The sequence below is a fragment of the Protobothrops mucrosquamatus genome, unplaced genomic scaffold, assembly GCF_001527695.2.
Source record: "Protobothrops mucrosquamatus isolate PMUCROS unplaced genomic scaffold, P.Mucros_1.0 scaffold_257, whole genome shotgun sequence".
Taxonomy (NCBI): Eukaryota; Metazoa; Chordata; class Lepidosauria; order Squamata; family Viperidae; genus Protobothrops; species Protobothrops mucrosquamatus.
This window is the reverse complement of record NW_015386333.1, coordinates 4,084,343-4,103,130: the sequence shown is the minus strand read 5'-3', so window position 1 is coordinate 4,103,130 and position 18,788 is coordinate 4,084,343. Positions and strand designations below refer to the sequence as shown.

The 18,788-nt window shown below is 41.1% G+C and overlaps 1 protein-coding gene across 1 annotated transcript in view; it reads left to right on the top strand.

The window, feature by feature from the left end:
- The window catches only part of MRC2 (mannose receptor C type 2), a 130,081-nt gene that overhangs the window by 34,510 nt on the left and 76,783 nt on the right, over positions 1-18,788 (top strand). The window contains exons 6-9 of the mRNA XM_015831512.1: positions 2,141-2,284; positions 4,858-5,040; positions 6,275-6,429; positions 7,288-7,392. Coding sequence (XP_015686998.1) covers positions 2,141-2,284; positions 4,858-5,040; positions 6,275-6,429; positions 7,288-7,392 — 587 coding nt within the window. The remainder of the gene's footprint in view (positions 1-2,140; positions 2,285-4,857; positions 5,041-6,274; positions 6,430-7,287; positions 7,393-18,788) is intronic.

The window sequence follows — 18,788 nt, the reverse complement described above, 5'->3', positions numbered from 1 at the left end:
TGTGGGAGCTATTGTTTGCGGATTGTTCAGCTGTTTCGTAACATCCTGAGTAGTTGAGGTGCTGGCTGTGTGCCCATTAGTCTTTTGTGTTATAACGACCTGGGTAATGGGTTGTGTGATTACATCCTGAGATCTAGTGTAGTGATATCCTGAGTTTTGTGTTGCAACATCCTGGGTGGTTGGCTGTGTTGTAACATCCCAACCTTTAGCGTTGTAACCCCCTGAGTTCTGTGATGTGGTGTCCAGAGCAGAAGGCTGTGATGTAGCATACCAGGCTTTGGTTTGGCTCCGAGTTTGCGGTCTAGCTCTGTGTTCATGGCGTGTGTCCGTTTGCTTTGTGTGGAGGTCGGAGGGAGGTGCAGCAGCTGGTGATGTCGTCGTGGTTTGGCTTCTGGATGGTGTTTGCATTTCGTCTGAGGGATGGGTTTGGGCTTGGGTTTGGGTCTGGTGAGGGTGAATGGTGGTGGCGTACTGTGTTGTTCTGGGTCCGGTGTCGGTTTTCGTGGCTAGGACTCGTTTGTTGATTAGGGCTAGTTTCCAGATGTCTGGTAGGCAGGAGGTATCGTCACGTTTATTCACGTTGTGGGGGTGTTTTTCTATTTCGATGGCTTCCATAATTATTCTCTTGTTGTGGTGTTCAGTTTTGGAGATTAGTTTGGTTCCTTCAGAATCAATTTCATGTCCTGTAGCTTTAAGATGCTGGAAGAGGGAGGAAGTTTTTTCTTCTTTTCTGACTGCGTTCTTGTGTTCTGCGATGCATGCATTTATTCTCCTATTAGTTTGTCCAATGTATGTGGCTGGGCAGATTTTGCATGGTATTTCATAGACTCCTTGGTTTTCTAGATGGATCCTGTCTTTGGGGTTTCTTAAGATGTTTGCTATTTTTTGGTCGGTGCCGAAGGCTGTCTTGATATTGTGTTTGTGGAGAATTTCGCTGATTTTATCTGTGGTGCTTTTGATGTAGGGGAGGAGGGCGATGTCGTTGTACTGTTCTATGTCTCGGTTCTTGGGGGGTGTTTCCCTTTGGATTAGGTTGGTAATTGTATTTCTTTGGAATCCGTTGGAGATTAATACGTTTGTGAGCGTGTGTAATTCAGTTTTCAGATGATCTTTGTCGGCTAGGCGTTTGGTTCTGGAGATGAGGGTCTTGGCTACGGAGTTGATCTGTGCAGGGTGGTGGTGGGATTGTGCGTAATCAGAACACAGCCAACCTCCCACCCAATCAGTTCCAACCCCATTGGCAGTTAAAAGGAAGAAACAGCTGCAATCACACATTACTCCTAGAAGCACGAAGCTGAAGACACCAGCCTGAAGATGACGAATGGGACTTCGTCGAAACGTCGCCAAGACACTTCCAATTTTACGCGGGAGAAAACCCGATTAACCAAAGACCTACATACAAACACCCGCGAAAACCTCAGAAAATATACACACACACACACACACACATACACACACACACATATATATATATATATTCCCAGTGTGTGTGTGTGTAAAATAAAGAGCCAGGCAAAATGTAAAACATTCTTTTGAGATAATACAAACCCATTTTCCATTTCTTTTCAGAATTTGCATGATAGAAGTCTATGTCCTTAAGTCAAAGGAGGGCCACCATATGTGGGGATGCAGTAATCTGAGTAATCCCTAGATGGTAGTGAAGGGAACATACTTGAAATTTTACAGCCCAAATATGATATTCTTAGCAAACATTGGGTCAAACATACCCTGTCCCTTTTCTCTACAGATGTAACGCTTGCCTTTAATGACCAGTTTAAAGTAACATGATAATAGTAATCCATTTTTTAAAATCCATCCTTTGCAGAGAATGGAAACTATTGGAAATAAGGGTAGCTAGTCTTAAAACTTAGTATTACATTTTAAAATGATGATGATATTTTTGAGAATATAGAGATCTTTACTTTTCTGTGATTGATTTATCCAGTTATTTTGCAGCATTGGACAAAAATTTCTTTAACTTCCCATATACGCAATCTAATCTTCATCAGCACAATGTATATTTTTTTTTCATCTCTGATAACAAAATCCCCCAAAAATGTCTTTTCAATCCGTGAAATTCAGAGTCGATCTAAGAGTCGATCCTTAATACTGAAATAACATTCTTGGATTATGCTTATAGATCAACCTGATAATCCCAATGAAGAGAATTGTGGGGTGATACGGACAGAGTCCTCGGGAGGATGGCAGAACCGGGATTGCAGCATTGCTTTGCCATATATCTGTAAAAAGAAACCAAACGCTACTTCTAATACACACTTCACAGGTGCGTAATTTGGAAAATGCAAAAGAACCCAAACAATTTGAATATTTTGGTTTAAACATAAACAAACAATAACTATACTGCAGAATATGAAATTTCTATGGATTTTTGCAGAAAATCTCACACAGGGCCTTGGTACTGGAGAAATTGTATGCTAAATGAGGAAATGTATTGGGTTACCATAGGCTTTTTGTGTGACAGGATTAAATGGCTCCATAAGCTATATTCCCAGCCTTGACCTTCCTACCTGAATAAATTGGCCAGGATGGGACCAGCTCCATATTTAAGAGAGGTGGTCTGTGTCTCTTTGCCAGAAAAAGACATTCCTCTCTAGCTTGAAAGAGGCTGCCGGGTGATCCTTTTGGAGTGGGATATTTTCAGTATGCTGAGATACCCAGTTTAATTGCTCCTTACTTGTCCAATTCAGTGGAAGCATATGTACTCTTGGATGCTATCTAAATTCAAAAAAAGATCTTACCAAAAGGAACAGATTGAAAGTAACTCCAGAGGACAGGGAGATGCTATAAGTAAATAAAGAAGTGATCTGAGGGATTGAGGTAACCTCTTTTTAGATAGATTTACATTCCAATTGAATGAGTAGGTTTGTTGAATGCTCCTTGATTCTCACTGGATTTGCAGGTAGCAGCTGCAAATTTCTCTTACTGTGCCTTAGCAAAATGCCAATAGCATTCCTGTCATCATAACAAGAGTGGCAGATACCTCCTCCTGTTATAGGAGGAGAGAAAAAGTGAACAAATCCACAATCACCATTTACTAAGAGAGTACCCTGGCATCACACCCAGGCAAAGCGCCTTTTGCAAACCTGTTCTGCATACAAAATCAGCTCTTGCCAGCCTGTGAAGAAATAACAGTGTTGAGTTCCCAGCTCTTTTCACAAGATTCTTCTCAGCTTTTATTTGCTGCCAGATTCTTTCCTGGCCTGAGGCTTGATTTTTCACACTGGTCTTGAAAGAGAGGCTAGATAGTCAAAGATACTAAATTGGACCCTGAATACAGATTGGATTGCATGACCTCTTACATTTCTTTCCAGAATTATGATTCTAACCCAATTGCTATGGTTTCCTGAAATTAAAAGTTTTGTTTCTGAGGCAGAGTACTGGACAGGCATTGCATTTGCAGCTGCAGCTTCTTATAGGTGTATTCACTCTGTAGTTCCAGTAATTGCCAATCACTACCATCTTCCATCTGTTGTTTTTTAGGAATTCATAAGAAACTGTGTAAATCATAAATGGGAGTTACATCAAGCTTACCTATAGATTTTAGGCAAGTTTTCCATGAGGTTGATGCTCTCTTGAGCTGGGGAAAAAAAACTTGCTGTGCATGGTTATATTCCTTCTGGCAGCCTAAACCGAGGGTTGATTTTGCAAAGAGCCATTAGGAGCCCAGCCAGCTGCCAATCCTATGAAGGTGACTGATCTCTGCAACATGGAGCACTACACATGTAGGAGTCTTTTGTTTTTCTATGAGAAGTGCCACTTTCTTGCTGGATAGCTTTGATACAGCTTAAGCCTCGCTCAGCAGCAAGCTAGCACCAAGATCAGTGGTTCTCAACCTGTGGGTCGGGAGGGGTAAACCCCAGCTAGCTGGTAAAGTACCCCCAGCGGTTCGTTCCGACAGGCGGTAAAAAAAACAGGCGGTAAAAAAAGGGGAAAAGGCCGCCCACGGAATGGAGGGAACCCGACCCGGTCGACCACCAGCCGGACGAGACAGAGACGGCGAACGGTCGATGCGGAGCCGCGGCGCAGGGGGCGGAACCACGCATGCACGGCACTCCCGGGCAGGCAAAGTCCTCGATTTAGACTGGTTGGGTAGTCCTCGACTTACGACCGGTTTAGTCCTCAACTTATGACCGGTTTAGTCCTCGACTTACGACCGGTTTAGTCCTCGACTTACGACCGGTTGGGGTCGCGGCATTAAAAAGGTTGAGAACCACTGACCAAGATGGTTGTAAGGACGTAATCTAATAGAAAGTTATTCTGGAGTTGGGGCAAGGGGCTGTATGGATAGATTATGTCTTTTCCATGATAAATGTATCCATTTCTTTTAATCAGTAGGAAAGCTCACTTTCTGATACATAAAAAGGACCTTGTGTTGTTCCCAGGTTCTGGATTGCATTGCCCTACTCTCAATGTTTAGAAAATCTGTAAGAAGTATTTTTTCACCAGGCATTTATTTGTTAGCTGATTTTAATATTTTATTATAATTTTGAGGGTTTGAGGAGAGGGATATATTGAATGGGTTAGAAGGAAGTACAAAGGCAAAAGAGTTTCAGAGCCTGAAAGCCAGGCACTTAGAGCACCAATGTAAGGAATAAGAAGGGAATAAATGTTTGCATTCTGTTTGAAAATAATTATGGAAAACTATGGATTTTAGTTTGAATCCATTTATTAATATCTGTGATTAAGGAATTAGTAGTCTGGTTTATATGGCAGAAAGTAAAGTTCTGTGCTAGGTTTACAGTATCTGTTTTCTGGGTTATAGATTTTGGCTGTAGTCTCACAATTATATCCCACGGCTCTCTGATTCTCTAAATTTATGTACTATAATCCCAGTAGAATCTGAAGTGAAGATTGATTGTGATCCCAGCTGGCAGCCATTCCAATCTAACTGCTATCGTTTGATAAGTGAAAAGAAAAGTTGGATAGATGCCAAAAAGACCTGCTTGCGGAGTGAAGGGGATCTGGTGAGCATCCATACCCTCTCTGAACTGGAGTTTGTCACCAAGCAAATCAAGCAAGGTAAAGGATAATTGATTTAATCATGCACTCTGGACCCTTATAGATTGAGGTATATTCAGAATTTTGAATTAGTATCCCAAGAACTCTCAAGCAGCAGCTATGCAGTGGGTAATCTCATGTATAAAATGATTGCCATGGTGGCTCTGGTCAAAGAGAAAAAGCAGGAGGACTAGAAGATTGGTGATCACATGGAGTATGCATGTCTTTAGTAAAAAGAGTGATGCCCATGTACTTTACCACAAACATTTTCTCTGTCTCTCTCTCTCTATATTTGTGTGTGTGTGTGTGTGTGCGTGCGCGCATGCAATCATATTACAAAATGAGTAGAGAATTTTTATGGTAGTGTTTACAGAAAGTAAGATGTGAGATATAGATGCTTATCCAATTAGCTTACTCTGTGGCCAATGGCTTTAAAATGGTGATATCTGCAAGTCGGATTTCAGTGACTTCATAGATATAATTTTCTTTGTAATGGTATGGAAATTGTTTGCTATTGCCTTCCATGTTTTTAAGATTTCTAGGCTACCCTACCCCTGATACTTCCTCATGGTTATATGTCCAAATAATAACCAGATTTGACCTTGCTTAGCATTTTAAGAAGAACCAAATTTGACTGACAGAATATGGATTAAACTAAAAGGAAATAGATCTTGTTCCCAACAAGTCTTGGTTCAATCAAAAATGTTGATTGGCTGGAATGCAGCCTTGAATTGTCATTTTGACAATCAAAATGATTACTTCCACACTTCATTTAGCTGATTTCTAATCCTTGGGCCAATTATGCTATTCCCCTTCAAGGATTAAATAGGTTTTTCTAAAAATTGAAAGTTGATTTTTTTATGGTACTGACTGAATTTTTAGATGAATCAGTATGTTGAATGTTTATGAAAAATCTTCCTGAAGAGAACATGGAGTAGAGAGGATGAAGGCAATGATGAAATTGAGCTACAGTAGGTTTGGGAATAAAGTGAAGATAAATCACAGCAGAGGAAGTCACAACCTTTCTGAGTGCTACATCCAAATTCTAAACTTCTTGTTTTCATGGAATTTTTCATGAATTTAGCAGCATTCTCTTAAATTTTTATATATTGGAGAGGACAAGTAAATTAGAAAGGCAGAAGTAGGCATACCTCTTGTGCATTGAGTGATGTAATGAATACAAAGAAGTGTATTACTAATATATATACAGGAGAGGACTGTATACACTATCTTCTCTTCTTCCCTGTTGTGCCAGATGTTGAAGAACTTTGGATTGGTCTGAATGATCTCCGGCTACAGATGAATTTTGAGTGGTCAGATGGCACACCAGTGCAGTTTACATTCTGGCATCCTTTTGAGCCCAATAATTTCCGAGATAGCCTGGAGGATTGTGTGACTATCTGGGGGCCGGTATGAGTAAAATTTTGGAAATATTTCTATCGTGAGAGAAATATATAATTTTAACATAAAGAGGACTCTGTACCACATATATCAAAAAGTCAAAATAATACTATGTACTCCTCATTAATGACTTGTGATTTTGGAATCTTAAGGGATCTGCACTTTAAACTCATTTTTTTTTCTTAAAACAGATTTGATTGCAAAGAAACTTGGAAATGATTTATCCAACTTTGGCCAAAACAATTATGTAATCTAAGACCTATTTATTTTCTTCACAGACAACTGAAGCAGGCAAAACTTTGTAGGAATCCATTTCAATTTGTTTTTTATAGTTGGATCATCCAGATATATTGATAAACTTTAAATATTTACTTTTTGAAGCCATTTGAGATTTTGTCAATAGTTGTATAATAGGATTAAATAACTCTTTTAAAACATTTAAAATTGCCCTATACATATTGCCTACAGTGTTCCTTTAGATTGGAAGCATTTTGGATTATGATATTTGGGAGGTTGTATGTAGAAGGGAAGTTGGTTTACTTGTTTTAAAAACTGATTTCTGAAACAAAGATTGCAGAAATATGCCCAGGCATGTGCTAAACAGGTCAGCATTGCAAAAGGCCTTTTTGTACAAAAAATAAAAATTGATAGTCTCATATAAAAAGGCAAAAGATATCATGAAGATCAAGTTAGTACGGTATTAGATTAGAAATTTGCATAACGGCTTTGCAAAATTGTTTAAATTGGTAAATATATAGTTGACACAGGAAACTGGCAAGATACAATATTAATGTTTAGAATATTTAGAAACTGGGCCCAACTGTGAAAATGGTTTTACAAAGTTGAAATTTCTATGCTTCCATCCAGGAAGGGAGATGGAATGACAGTCCTTGCAATCAGACATTGCCTTCTGTCTGTAAGAAACGGGGTCGAGTAAGTCAGGGGAAAGAGGAGGACCATGGCTGTAGAAAGGTAAAGACATTATTTTCCTACATATACGTATACATATACGTGTACATTTACACAGTCACATTTAGGTGCAGAGTCAAAGGCAAAAGAAGGAGACCCACGAGCTGCATTTTGTGGCTCAAAGATTGGGTTATACAGAACTGTTCTGAAGATTCATGTATGAAAACTGAGACACAGCTTATCCTTTCCAGTTGGCTAAAGTCCCTGACACAGGAGTGACTAATGGTGGAAAGTTTGCAAATCCTGATTAAAAAGTTAGTTACATGAAAATTGAACGTGGAAAAGCAAGCATGAAAAATGTGAAAGCTTTTTTCCCCCCTTCAAAAATCAGCAAGCATGCTTTCTGTCTTTGTCTTTGGTAGGCTACCCAAAATGTGTTCAGTTGAACTGATTAAGTGTGGCTCAGCACACCTCTTGGATAAGCAATTTATCAAAGTTATTTTACAGCATAGCTTACACCCAATATTTACTCTCAACTGCCTCCCAGCCAAAGGAAATTTTTCAATAGAGGATCTTAGGTATCTATGCCCAAACTGATACAGAATTATTGACAAAAATAGAATTTTAAATTGGTTGGCTAAGAACAAAAACACTTTCCAAACCAAAAAATACCTGTCAATTGATACAATTTCTTAAAAAACCCTATTCTACAACAAGATTTGAGTTGTTGGATTCCATGGCCAAATGTGGGTACTTCCATCTCTTGATTTGGAGAATGGTGCAAGCATCCTTGGGAAGAGGGCCTAATGCAGCCAGCATCTGTCTCACATGTAGAAGAAGGCCTGGAGCAGCCATGGCCGCTGCCTCACATACAGCAGGGATAGGCCAAGCCCTTCTTATCAGCACAGGAGAAAAATGGTGAAGGTTAGCTGAATGAAGCAGGCCTGAGGAGAGCAGAGCAGTGGGGTTAACTGTTACTTTGTGCACAGGAGACTAGCCATGGTGTTGGGTTTGAAGCAGCATTTTACAGGTAAATTGAAGGCCTTCCACTTCAACCCCAGGCCTGGCACTGCTGTTGCTGTGTGCTGTTGTATATCTATAAGGTGGCCAAAACCGCATAGATGGGGAGGTAGGGAGACAGGTAGTGGTAGGGTTGCAACGTACCTGCAATTATAAGTGCAGGTCGCCATGCATCTGAATGTTGATTAAATGACTGCAGAGGCACTGCAGCTGTAACTTTGAGCATGGGTTGTAAGTCCCCTTTTTTAATGCCATTGTAACTTTGAAAGGTGATTAAATGAATTGTCATGTCAAGAATTACTTGTATGTGGTGCCCCAGCAATTGAAGATATTACTCATAGTTTTTATTGTTATCTGTAGATCCCTTTTAGGGTTAGAAATTTAAAATATTTACTTGAAAGAATACAGTAGACCTAAATCACAGATTGACCTATTTCCTCCTGGGTATAGGAGGACATACAGATTGTGAGCAGCTGCTAAGTTTATAAACAAGACTATTCAGCTAAACCTACTTTATTGAAGAGATTAATGTATCAGGTAAAGGCAATGTATTTAGCTGAACTTGGATTCTCTGTATTTAGCACATTTATTATTATATTTTCTTTTTATCTATTTTATTGTGGAAATAGACTACAGTTTACCATATAGTTTACCTTTATGTTATTTTTTTTATAAGACCAGTCTGCTGTCTGTCTTTGCCATTTGGGAAATAAAGTACACTTGCTGCATGTTATCTGTTGAGATCTCTAGTGTCCAGTTACAGGGTCCTAGCAACCCATCCATGTCCATGGGGCATATATGTTCCAGCTGACCAAAAGCAGAATGTTTCAGCCTTTCTATTTAAAGAAGGAAGGAAACATGTATTTTTTTTCAGTATTGTAAGTGTTTTATTATGGAAATATTTACCTGAAAGATTTGTAAGACTAGTTAGAATTATTTGCCCAGCTTTACTTCTTGTCCAAAGAAGAAAATTACCCTGTGACAATCTGTTGATGTACATTTTAAATTAATCCTCATTATGTACCTCTGTGATTGGAGGTGCAAAAATAATGGTAATCAAAAAACCAGCTAACAGTTGTGTCAATTCAGCACATGTAATCTGTCTATTTGTTAGTGGCAGAGGTAAGACTCCATTCGGTTGCATAAAAGTCTAGCTTTTTCTAGCCATTAGGATGGGATTATAAGAGTTGAAGTCTAGAACAGCTAAAGGCCATTTGGCTGGCAACAGACGGAAGGAAGCAAAGCAGTCATATAGGATGGGAAAGTGCCTTGAAGGTCTTCTAGTGCAATCCCATGCCCAAGGCAGGAGGCCTTGTTCCTACAAATTGCTATAAGAAATTTGGCACTACATGAATTTCACTTCAGAATTGGTGAGTTTAGGATTAGGTGTAACTGTTCATTAAAACTTTTTTATTATGAAAATCTGAGGTTGATTTGTGATTATCATCAGTTTCCTTTGAAACCTCCCTTAATATTAGTTGTTTGCTTTTTTTCATTTTGAATTACCTTATTGCTCTTTAAATTCCTGTTCTATTTTCCTTTGCAGAAATTTTGCTAATTTTAAAAATTTGTATAAGTAAATTTAGAATGTAAGCAGTTAAAAAACTCAAGGAGTCCTACTAAGTAGTTTTGCCTCCAGGGTCAGGTAGGCAAAGTAGTCTACTCTGTTTGCATTTGTGTCTGTGCAGAGCAGGTGACTTCATATAGGCAGCTGCACATAGGAACTGGAACCATATTTCCTTGGATAAAAATTAAACTCAAAAAGAGACTTGGAGGTCACTGAAAGAAAATTTTATTTTAAAGCATTTGCAAAGGCTGGTGGACTTCTATTAACAAAATCAAGAAGCCACACACGATCATAGTTGGTGATGGTTTAAATACCTCCTGGTCCTGATGACACGCCATATCTCTCCTTCATGGACCCACTTTGGTCACATTCTTTCTGATTGCCTAACCTGACAACATGTTTTCTGCCTGACAACAAGTTTTCCTGCCTTTTTGGAAACTAAGGCTATGTGATATTTAACTAAGTCTTTATTAAAGAGTTTTTATCAAAAATTATATTCCCTTCAAATCCACCCCTTTACATTTAATTTACATTAAAAATTCTTTATTCATATATGTCTTCATTAATCAATTCAAAGTTTTGGCAATACTCATCTTTACTTTTAGAGGTTAACTTATCTACCTTCAATATTAGACTCTTTTCTCCATTTTTATCTTTCCTTTGAACCAAGGTTACCTGCATTCATTTGATTGTATATTGTATCATTTTGACCATCAGGGGTAGAATACAAGGGATAATCAATATTCCTCCTATGAACCATAACAATATTATTCCCCATTTTGATCATCCTCCTTCTGTTAGTTGGGACCACCAAGAAATATCCACAATTCCTGTCCAAGTTTGAACTGGCACATGAGCTATTTTTCTTATTTTAGTAGTGATTTCTTCAATTGCTTTCCCTTGATCATCTATTTGTAGGCAACAATGGTCAGATTAATTTTTCCACATACTCCACCTTCTTGAGCCAATAAGTAATCTAAAACTAAACGATTTTGGTATATTGCTGTCCTAAGTTGAGTATTTTGTTTAGCAAGTAAGTTCAAAGCTATAGCTGTCTCATTAGTAATAATTTCTAATACTGCTTGAAGTCTTATTATCCTATTTAACATAAATAAAGGGGTTCTATATCCATACATCCCATCTTCAGCCCAAGTGGCTGGCCCATATACCTGTATAATTCTCTTAGGAGGCCATTCTTCATCATGCCATTGTTTTGGACCTGAGATCTGTATTGATTGTTTTTCCCTGAGTCCAATTTCATCATAAATTAGTATGCCTAACCTCTCTCCTTGTTTTATTGGAAGAAGGAAGAAGCTAGGTTTAATTGTGCCCAAAATACATGCTCCATTCCATCTTTTGGGAAGTTTTACATAGGCATATCTGCTACAGAACCAATACATTCCATCAGGCTTTTTCCACTCTAGAGAAATGTTTCCAGGTTGATTCCATATTTCTTTAAGGTTGATTACATTTGTAATGGGGTTGGAGAGTTCACTATGTTACTGCCACCCCACCAACTGTTTGCTGTGTCATTTATCTGGAATTCCTGTTCATATGCCAGTTGGCCTACTGTTTGATTGAATTGGTTTGATTCTTCTCGGATAAAATACACTTTACCCATTATAGACGTTTGTGTGATCCACCGGGGTGATTTATCTTGTGATGACCAAGTTAAATTTATCCTGGGTACACTGCTGAGATTTAATTCTCGAGCTTCCCAGAGCCATTGTTCACCCATATTAGTTCCTCCGCACACATAGCAGTTAGTTACATTCAAGGAGGCTACTTATTCTTTCAGCCAAATCAATGAATACATTTTTGGTGATGGCTAATATTTCAATATTGGTTTCCAACTCTTCATAAAAAGAATGGAACCGTTTATTTTGCTTAGTTTGTTTTTCTATTTTTACTACTTTTATCGTAATGAGAGTGACTGGGTCAGAGCCAGCATCATCTATTCCCAATCCGAACTCCTGTAAAATCTTTCTATCATTAGTAGCTCTTTCCCATTCACTAAATTTGGTGAAGTTGAGCAACACTGGATTACAGGTGTTAGGATTGCAGTTCGAGTAAGCTGTTCCTTTTCTTATAGTTAACAGCCATCCTTGCTTATCCTCAAAATTGAATTTGCTCCAAGACACACATTCCCACCTGTACACTTGGTTGGGTTATAACATGGGGATACTGAACCCCAATCCCCTTGATGGTAATTATGCTGAATACATAAGTACTTCTCATTGTGAGTAGAGGTGTGAATCCAACTCATGGAACCACACTTTGGTAATCTCAAATTATGATCAGTTGCCCCACATGCATCAATAGTAAGGTCCACTGGAAAGTTAGGATTTGTAATTTTTGTGGAGTTCAATAACTTCCTTTCTCCAAGGGCTGACTGGGTCGTCAGATAAGTCTCCTTAACCTCCACTCTTGGGTCATAACATGTTGTCTTATTATTCTGAGTACAGGTGGAATATATAGTTTGGTTATGGTACATTTCCCTTTCATTCCTGTATACTCATAATAACTATAGCAAATTAAAGTTTGTGTCGTTTGCCTTCCCTTTTTGGTGGTGGTAATGCAACTATTGCAGTTCGACACCTGTGGACTTATTCCACAAAGGGTTTGGACCCAGACCCACAATATCCAGATTGATATTTCTGTTATTCATACATTCCTGTCCCCCCCACATCTTCTATGATTGTTGTATCACACTCCTGTTTAAAAATAACAACAATTGCACCATCACCTATGATTATAGAACTAGCACATCCTGTAGATCCTCTGTTGCTCAAAGGGGTAGTTCTATTTCTTCAGCTTTTGGTTTTCCATAGAAAAGCATAGGCATCCATTCACTCCTGCAATAGAACAGAAGAAACAACCACACCAAGAACACTAATCCTGCTAATACTAGCCCAGTCAACTCTTCAACTGGTGGTTGCATTTAGTTTCTGGTAATTTTTAGCTTCAATGGATCTGTACCAGGTTCAACCCTCCACCCCTCAGATATTTGTTTGAACAGCTGTCTCAGTGGTTAACACTTGGTATGGCCCTTCCCACTTTGGTTGCAGCTTCTCCTCTTTCCAGGTTTTTATTAGAATCCAATCTCCAGGATGGAATTGGTGTACTGCGAATTCCAGCGGTGTGTTTGTGCCAAGAGTCCTTTTTCCCTGAGGACAGACAAATATCTGGACAGATCAAGGACATATTTAATCATTATTTCTTTTAATTCTATCCCTTCTTTCTTTTCTAACCCTCCCAGGTATGGTACTCCAAACAAGATTTCATAAGATGATAAACCTAGGTCTTTCCTTGGTTTAGCCCTTAATCTCAACAGGGCCAAAGGGAGGCACTTTGTCCATGATAATTTTAATTCTAGCATTAATTTGTCAAATTTTCTTTACTTAATCCATTAGCCTTCTCCACCTTCCCAGAAGATTTAGGGTTCCAGGGGGTGTGGTGATCCCATTGTATTCCCAATGCACCCATCACCCCTTTCAGGACCTTCGAAATAAAATGTGTCCCTTGGTCATTGTCAATATGAGTAATTACTCCATATCTTGGTACAATATGCTCTAGCACAGAAATGTCAAACACAAGGCCCACTGGCCGGGGCCAGCCCGATATATGATTCCATCCAGCCCAGGGACCAGCTCTGGAAACAGCAAAGGACTGGCCCGCCGCACCTCGGACCAGCCAAGGCCGACCGGGCACTGATCTACAACCTGGTTGCGTCCATCAAAGCCAGAACGTGCTCAGCCTTAGATCCACGGGGCAGCCCTGTTCTATCCCGTGGGCGTGTGTGCAAGTGGAGTCTGGCGTCCCTGCAGGCTGTCTTGTCCTGCAGGCTGACTTCACCCAGGACACCGGTGCTAGTCGTCTCCTTTGCAAATACCCAGGGGGCGGGGCAGAGGTATCAGGGCAGCTCCTTGCTGATTCCAGGGCTGCTCCATGGAACCTTCATTCATTTCTTCCTTCCTTCTCTCCTTCTCATCTCTTTCCTTCCTCCGTGCTCAGGAAGGGGTGATGGGAGGGGGAGAGATTGCCAGTGCTGCCATGTTGCCACCGGTCTTGCTAAGCCACGTGGGCGGGCAGGGGCTTTCCCGGTGAAAGGAAAGCCTCGTGGCTGCGAGGCTGGAGGTGCTGGTGGGAGGGGGGTGGCACTGATCTACAACCTAGTTGCGTCCATCAAAGCAAGAACATGCTCAACGTTAGATCCACGGGGCAGCCCCACTGGGCTCTCTGGGTGCGCATGCAAGCGTAGTCCGGCGTCCCTGCTGGCTGTCTTGCCCTGCAGACTGACTTCACCTGGAACACTGGCGCTGGCCGTCTCCTCTGCGCACACCTGGGGGGCAGGACAGAGGTGGCAGGGCAGCTCCTTGCTGGTTCCAGGGCTACGGCTGAGTGTGTTCTGGCTTTGATGGACTGAGCTGCATGGCAGCGCTGGCAGTCTCTCCCCCTCCCATCACCCCTTCCTGAGCATGGAGGAAGGAAAGAGATGAAAAGGAGAGAAGGAAAGAAAGGAACAAAGGTTCCACAGGGCAGCCCTGGAATCAGCAAGGAGCTACCTAGCAGCCTCTGTCCCACCCCCAGGTGTGCACGCAGGAGAAGGCCAACACCGCGTCCTGGGTGAAGTCAGCCTGCAGGGCAAGACAGCCAGCAGGGACACCAGACTACACTTGTGTGTGCACCCAGGAGGCAGGGCGGGGCTGCCCAATGGAGCACATTCTGGCTTTGATGGATGCTACGAGGTTGTATGTAGATCAGCCGCCACCCCTCCTACTAGCACCTCCAGCCTCACAGCCATGAGGCTTTTCTTTCAATGGGACAGCTCCTGCCCGCCCACATGGGATAGCAATCTCTGGCAATCTCTCCCCCTCCCATCACCCCTTCCTGAGTGCGGAAGAAGGAAAGAGATGAGAAGGCAAAGTAATGAATGGAGGAAGGAAGAAAGGAACAGAAGGAGGAAGGGAGGGAGGGTGGGAGGGAGAGAAAAAAGGGAGAGAGTAATGGAGGAAGGGAGGAATAGAGGGTGGGAGGAAGGAAAGGAGGGAGGGAGGGAGGGAAAAAAGGAAGGAAGGAAGGAAGGAAGGAAGGAAGGAAGGAAGGAAGGAAGGAAGGAAGGAGAGGCAACTTGGTTGGAGATGCCCCAGTTCACGCAGTTCTGCTTCAATCCTGGATCCATTGAGACTTGGGCTCAAAGGAGAAAGCAATTTTGTGTTCTCTTTTGTCACAGACAGGACTTTATTGGAAATCCAAATTAACACTGGTATTCTTGAATTGTGAACTTTTAGGAAAGTGTCCCTTCCTTTTGTGTTGCAAACAGCCATTTCCAGTGGGGAAAATAGGACAAAGCAGAGTAGGGGAAAATATTTTCCTTTGCTATATTTCCAGTCTGAATTAGACCATGGCAGGGTCCCTGCAGGAAAGCTCTTTTAAAGATTATGTATTAATAGAAAAGCAACTAACGTATCTCAGTTCCTAAATGCTAAAGCTGTTGCACATAAAAAACAGAGAAGCTCTGATCAACTATCACAGTCATCATTTTGACAGTTCTGCTGTACTGTTGACTGTGGACGCCCCCACTAAATGCAAGCATGGGATAAACTGAGCCTGGTTTGTTCTCAGTCTTTTAAGCGGCCACAGACTAATAGCAAAAATGGCATTTGATCACAAGGCAAGGAAGCATCGAGAAATGTTTCTCCTTTTGCATTTGAACATCCAAGATGGGACAGGAAAGGAGAAAAGGAAAAGGAAAGACAAACAAAAAGGAAGGAAAGAGGAGAAGGAAGAAGAAGGAAAGGAGAATGAAGAGGGAAGGAAAAAGAAGAAAGGGGGAAAGGAAAGAAAGAAGGAAGGAAGGAAAATAGATTATAATGAGAGGAAGAAAGGGTCTGAGGGAAGTCCTGCCTTAGCACTTGGCCAAGAGCAGCCCTGCTGCCTTTTCGCCATCCCCTTGTCTCCTCCTCTTGACCTCTCCTGGTAGTCTCCCATCCTATAGCTGAGGATGCTTTGGTTACAAAGCCGGGTCTCCTCGCAGGGAGAGGCAGTGTGCCTCCCTCTGACCCACATTTTTTGCCCTCCCGCAACACCATGAGCAACTTGGCCAAAGGAGCAAACACAGCAGCAGCAGCCTTGAGGAGGAGGTAAGCGCAGCTGGGTACCCCCTTGGGGAAGTGGGCCTAGGCTAGGCTGGGCTCCATGGTCCCTGAATTCGAGGGCTGGGCGCTTGACCTCCGCTGCCCAAGGCCCTGGGCAGCCTGCACCACTGTCTGGGGGCTTTCCCGTACGGCCTGAGAGGGACAATGGAGCTCCTCGAGTGGACCATGTCCTAGCGCTCGCCCCGGCCCCACCCTCCTCCGCTGGAGACCCTTGGATCTGTCCCAGGCCTGCACAGGCACCCCTGATACAAGCAACGTTGAGCTGGCCACGCCCACTCAGACCACACCCAACCCAGCCACACCCCACCCAGTAGGCCATGCCCATGTTAGCCACACACCCCCGCCCCTCCGAGGGCAACCACAATGTGGATGCGGCCCTCAATGAAAGAGTTTGACACCCCTGCTTAGCAGGATCCTTATGACTGTAGAGGCAGTGGCTACCGCCGTGGGATAAGCCTCTACCCATCCTGTCAAAAGATCCACCATTACTAGCAGATATTTCATTCTGCAGCTGCAGATGGCAGCTCTGTGTAATTGACTTGAATATGTTCAAACTGTCTTAAAGTGGGAGGCCTTCCTCTCTGAGCTGTTTTTCTGAGAGCTTGCTTATTTATCTTCCTACATGTTTAGATATTTATCTAGTACCTGCTTAGCTATAATATATACTTGCTTACAACCGTACTTCTTTAAGAACAGATCCACCAACGCCTGAGACTGCCAATGGCTCCCTTCACAGAGGGTATTTAATATCAGGTGAATGGCTTGTTCAACCTCTGACACCCATCAGGGAGCTCCCATCTCCCTTCCTTATTCTTAATGGCCCCCATATCAACTAATCCCTCTTCCTCTTTTCCCCTGAATGTTGGAATGACTTCCTTTAACATGAGTGTTACTTACAAGAGTTCCTCTTCCTCTGACATCCCTGCATCCCTGACTTCTCTATCAGCCATATTGTTTCATATGACTTCAAAGCTAGTTCCTTTTTAGTGCCCTTCTACACTGCAATTTCTCTGGGCAACTTCAAGGCTTGCATTATTTCTTTTACTAATTCTTCATGTATTAATTCCTTCCCCTTTGTGGTGATGAGAGCTCTTTCTTATCAAATTTTTCCCAAAGTGCACTACCCCACAAGCATATTTAGAATCAGTATAAATGGTCCCCATTTTTCCCTGCAGTAGCTGCAATGCTTGTTTTAAGGCATACAGTTCACAAGCCTGGGCTAACCAAGTTTTAGGCAGGCTGCTTGCTTCTAAAAGATTTCTACTTTGCCCATTCACAGTAGCACATCCATGTCTCCTTTTTCCTTCCACTATTCTTGATGACCCATCTATGAATAAATACCCTCCTTCTTCAAGGGGTTCATCATACAAGTCTGGTCTGATTTGGGTTTGCAATTCAATAACATCCTCACATAAATTTTCCAAATTCTCATTTGAATCCCTTTCTCCTGCTAGAAACTGAGTAGGATTTAGGATGTGATCTATAGTAAGAATTAGGTCTGTCTTTTCCATTAGTATGGCCTCATATTTCTAGAGTCAGTGAGCCTCCATCCTGCTTTTTGATTTAATATGGCTTTTACTTGATGTGGGATCCTCCTCCAAAGGAGAGTTTTTTACTTTCTTGGACCAGTATAGCTGTGGCTGCAATGGCCTGAATACAAACTGTCCATCCCTTATGACTGGATCCATAAGAAAGCAATAGGCTTTTTCTTATCTAGCCATTTCTGAGTAAGGACTCCTTGTGCCACCCCATTTTCAGTATTCACACGTAAATGGAAGGGCTTCTCCAGATTGGGTAAGCCAAGAACAGGAGAAGTAGTTAGGGCAGTTTTTAAGATGTCAAAGGTCTGGGTTTCTTCTGATGTGCATATTAATTTCCAAGGCTTTTTCTCTAGTAATTTAGCACACAAATTCTTTGTTAACTGTGCATAATTATTAATCCATAGCCTACAATATCCTATCAGACCCAGAGATTTTCTCTCTTTTTTTTGAAACAAATTTTATTGGTTTTTTAATTCTTAAGACAAAGTGCTCAAGACACACCGTGGTGCTGGGGTAATCAAAAATCCTAAGACAAAACATATATAGATAACTCAATCAATACATCAAATATTCCCTCTCTATTTCCCTCAGATAGCTTAATATATTTAAAATAGTCCATTTCTAACTTAAATTTCTATTAATCCTAAACCTGTTTTAGAGCTTTATGAAATTACAATACCATAATCAAATTTAACTTTAAATAAACACATTATCAATTCAGGTATCCCTTCCAGATATATTCTAATTTCTTAATTTTATCATGTCTTATTTATTTCTTCTTCCACTAGTATCTCCTAATTAAAATAAAATATTGATCTATCCTATGCATATCTAATCCATCAATCAATCAATTTCTTTAAGCTGACAGAGTAATATCAACCTTAAATCATTTAAGTACATTAAACAAGATTCTAATTTCATCCAATTGATTATCATAGCTAAAATCATCCATATTATCAAACAAACACATTTACTTATTTATTTATTTATTTATTTATTGAATTTATATACCGCCCTATCTCCCTTACGGGACTCAGGGCGGTGAACAGGCGATAATAAAAACCATGATAAATATAGGCAGTTCTAAAATCAAATTAAATAACGGGCCTGTTCTAAAAACACACCCATACAAAAACCCCCACTAAAACATAATCAAACTACGCCAGGCCGGCC